Genomic DNA, 3346 nt, shown 5'->3' with positions numbered 1-3346 from the left:
CAGGAGCCCCTTCCCCAGCACTCACATCTGCAGCGCACTGTTGGTAGCATTGATAAGGCCAAGGTCTTGGGTTTCTGCCAGGATCATGAGGGCACATTTCTCATGGCCCTGAGGGAGAGGAACAGAGTGCAGACTGTGAAGTGGAAGCATGACAGGCCACAGAGGAGGAGAAGGGGAGTGTGGCAGTGGGACAAAGAGCTACCCCACCGTCTGACAGGCTAGCTGATCCTGACTTCCACGCCGGTCCTCTGCCCCATCAAGCCACCCAGCCCCTTCACATGCCCTGCCCTATGCAGCCTCACCACCACCCTCCAGGCAGTACCTTGCTACAAGCCAAGTGGAGGGCAGTGTTCTTGTTCTCATCCAGCACAGTTAGGTCTGCCTTCCCTCGATACAGCAGAAATTCTACAAGAGAAAGGGGACCGAGCGGGACTGACGCCTCCCCCAGAGCAGCAGCCATCCCGGCTCTCCACCCTCCTATCTGCATATATTGTGCATCACATCTGCAGAGGGTGAAACACCCAAGACATGCCTCCTGCTTCCTGAACCCCACAGGCAGGGCTGACCCATCTTGCAGAAACCCCAGGGGAGCGCCTCCCTCCTGGAAACACACCCACAGCAGCAGTCTGCCCGTTCTCAGCCGCCGTCATGAGCGCGGTGCGGCCCGTGTGGTCAGTGGCATCCACCTCAGCCTCATGTTGCAGCAGCATCCGGAGCCCAGAGACGTTGTCCGCGAAGGCAGCGGCGTGAAGAGGGGTCCTGCGGGTGGGGGTCCGGGCACAGTGAGACAGGAAAGGAGGTCAGAGGGGCTTCTCCCCATGCCTTTCGCCACTCACTCACCGTCCTTTGGCATCTCGGCTGTTCACAATCTTGGCACCCAGAGCTCCCAGCAGCATCTCTGTGGTGCTGTCCTGGTTATTAATTCTGGGGGAAGAGGAAGGCTTAGCAGGAGGGGCAAGAGAAGCAAACTCCTGTGCAAAGCCCAGGTCAGGGACCCTTGAGAAGAGCTGAGGCAGAGGAAGGGACTTACACTGCACAGTGCAAAGGAGTGAAGGGGTTTCCTTCCAGGTATTGAAATGGGCTGTGTTCAAGTAACAACTCCAGACAATCTTCATGTCCTAGGCATGAGGAAGGAAGAGGAGTGATGGACAGAGATAACACCAGGGTTCCCACATCTGTCCTCTCCCATCTCCTGACACTCCATTCTACCTCCAGAACCAGATCAACCCAGGTCCCTCCCTCAACCCCCTTGTCCTGCGTCTCTGTACACACTCCTGAGCCTGCAAAGCCCCCAGGCCCATACCAGTGTAGGAGGCCCAGTGCATGGGCGAGTATCCGCTGTAATCCACGCCGGCATCCAGGGGGTCTGTGGAAAGGGCAGCCTGCAGCAGGGTCCGCAGGACCGCAGTGTGGCCACAGGCAGAGGCCAGGTGGATGGGCGTGCGGCCCTTGAAGTCTCGGCACAGCACAAACGCGTCGTGGTCCAGCAGGGCAGCCAGGCAGTCCTCACAGCCAGTCACTGCCTGGGGTGGGGAGTGCAGTTGAGGAGCCACTCCCTTTCCAATGACCAGTCACTGGGGCTGGCCCAGGAGTGAGAGCCACCTCCAGAGCTCCCATCCTAGTCTTTTTTTTTTTTTTAATTGGGGTGACATTGGTTAATAAAATAATACAGGTTTCAGGTATACAATTCTACAAACACATCATCTGTATGTCTTGTGTGTTTACCACCCCATCCAATCCTAGCCTTTACAACAGTGACTCCAAGTGTTAGTCACCAGCAGCTGCTTCCTTTACTCTCTAAGCCAGTGGTTCTCAACCTTGGCTGCACATTAGAATCACCTGGGAATCTTTTTAAAATCCTGATTTCTGGGCCTCATCCTCCGGAAATTCTGTTTCTTTGTTACTAATGTTATGGCCCCACCCCATAACAAAAAACCCCCCAGAATTTCCAGAAGATGAGGCCCAGAAATCAGGATTTTAAAAAGATTCCCAGGTGATTCTAATGTGCAGCCAAGGTTGAGAACCACTGGTCTATAGACTAATAGGATTCTGAATTGAATTGCCCGCAGGCAATTGTCCTCAGGTTCAGTGAGAGTTTTTTCAACACGTTGGGGCAGTTTCTTCTGCCTGGAGGCTAATTGTTACTTTTAATCTCTTAAGTGGCCTCAGGGCACGGTGTTTTCCAATAGGGTGTGTTGACTGTCTTCCCCCCAGGCAAGACAAATGTCTATGTGAGAAAGATGTCCTCTGCTGTGTGAGGGAATGACTCATACCCAGAAACTTGGGGTGCCCGCCTTCTGAGCTCTACCTCCGAGTCCCAAGTCCTGGGTTCTGCTCTCACAGCTCCAGTCCACTTCACCCTCCCTCTGTCAGAGCAAAAGGTGGGTGGCTCCACAGGGAATTTTTGTGTGTTGGCCCTTCAAGAGGGTTCCAAACTTTCAGCTGCCACTCCCTGGAGACACCCCACTGCTTTTCACAGCTAGATGTTATGTGGGTACCCTCCTCAGTTTGGTGCTTTCTGTTGGGGAGCCCAGCTTGGGGATTAGATCCCAGAGTTCTCAGTGGCACCCCCCCGCACACAGCTGAGATATCTCTCTGGGACTTCAGTTGCCATCTGTGGGCACCCAGCCAGCCCTTTCATGCCTCCCCCGCTCCTACCAGTCTCTATGTGGTCTCCTCCTTTGGTCCTTGGGTATCAGGGTTCTCTCCTGTGAGTTTTCTGTTGATTATTCAGGAAGCCTTTCCATATTTCAGTTGTAATTCCAGCTTGTGTCTGGGAGCATGTCCGTGCAGCATCCACCTACTCTGCCACCATTTTTAATCTCTCCTATCTGTTGTTTTTGTTTGGTGGTATTCTATACATCTTTCCTCTGTTTCCTCTCGTTTTTTAAAGCTATATGTCTTGTTTTGGGAATTTCTGGGTGTGGTTGTCATTAGTATTATAAAAAGTGAAGTTGCATATATACCATTAGTGGCCTGGTACATGAAATTCATGCATGGGGGAGGGGATGTTCCTCAGCCCTGCACCCTCCCTCTCCAATCTGGGACCCCTTGAAGGATGTCCTACTGCCAGTTTACAGGGATTGGGCCTAAACCGGCAGTTGGACATCCCTCCCACAATCCAGGACTGCTGGCTCCCAACAGCTCACCTGCCTGCCTGTCTGTCTGATTGCCCCTAACCACTCTGCCTGCCAGCCTGCTTGCCCCCAAATGCCCCCCTGCCAGCCTGATCACCCCAACTACCCCCCTGCTGGCCTGCTCACTCCAAACTGCCCCCCTGCTGTCCTGATCACCTCCAACTGACCCCCACTGATGGCCTGCTTGCCCCCAACTGGCCCCCCTGCTG

At 54.1% G+C, this 3346-nt stretch overlaps 2 protein-coding genes across 2 annotated transcripts in view; one reads left to right on the top strand and one right to left on the bottom strand.

The window, feature by feature from the left end:
• The window catches only part of LOC102258513 (nuclear RNA export factor 2), a 47959-nt gene that overhangs the window by 18066 nt on the left and 26547 nt on the right, over nt 1–3346 (top strand). The window lies entirely within an intron of this gene.
• Nucleotides 22–1851, bottom strand: LOC102263491 (serine/threonine-protein phosphatase 6 regulatory ankyrin repeat subunit C). Its single transcript, XM_005884890.2, has 6 exons — nt 1304–1851; nt 1031–1118; nt 841–924; nt 614–759; nt 323–405; nt 22–108 (listed from the first exon to the last, which is right to left on the bottom strand). The coding sequence occupies exons 1-6, from the start codon at nt 1323–1325 to the stop codon at nt 22–24; spliced, it is 510 nt and encodes a 169-aa protein (XP_005884952.1). The 5' UTR covers nt 1326–1851.

This window comes from Myotis brandtii, unplaced genomic scaffold (genome assembly GCF_000412655.1).
Source record: "Myotis brandtii unplaced genomic scaffold, ASM41265v1 scaffold87, whole genome shotgun sequence".
Classification (NCBI taxonomy): domain Eukaryota; kingdom Metazoa; phylum Chordata; class Mammalia; order Chiroptera; family Vespertilionidae; genus Myotis; species Myotis brandtii.
Note: the sequence above shows the minus strand (reverse complement) of the source record. Positions and strands in the feature narration are given on the sequence as shown.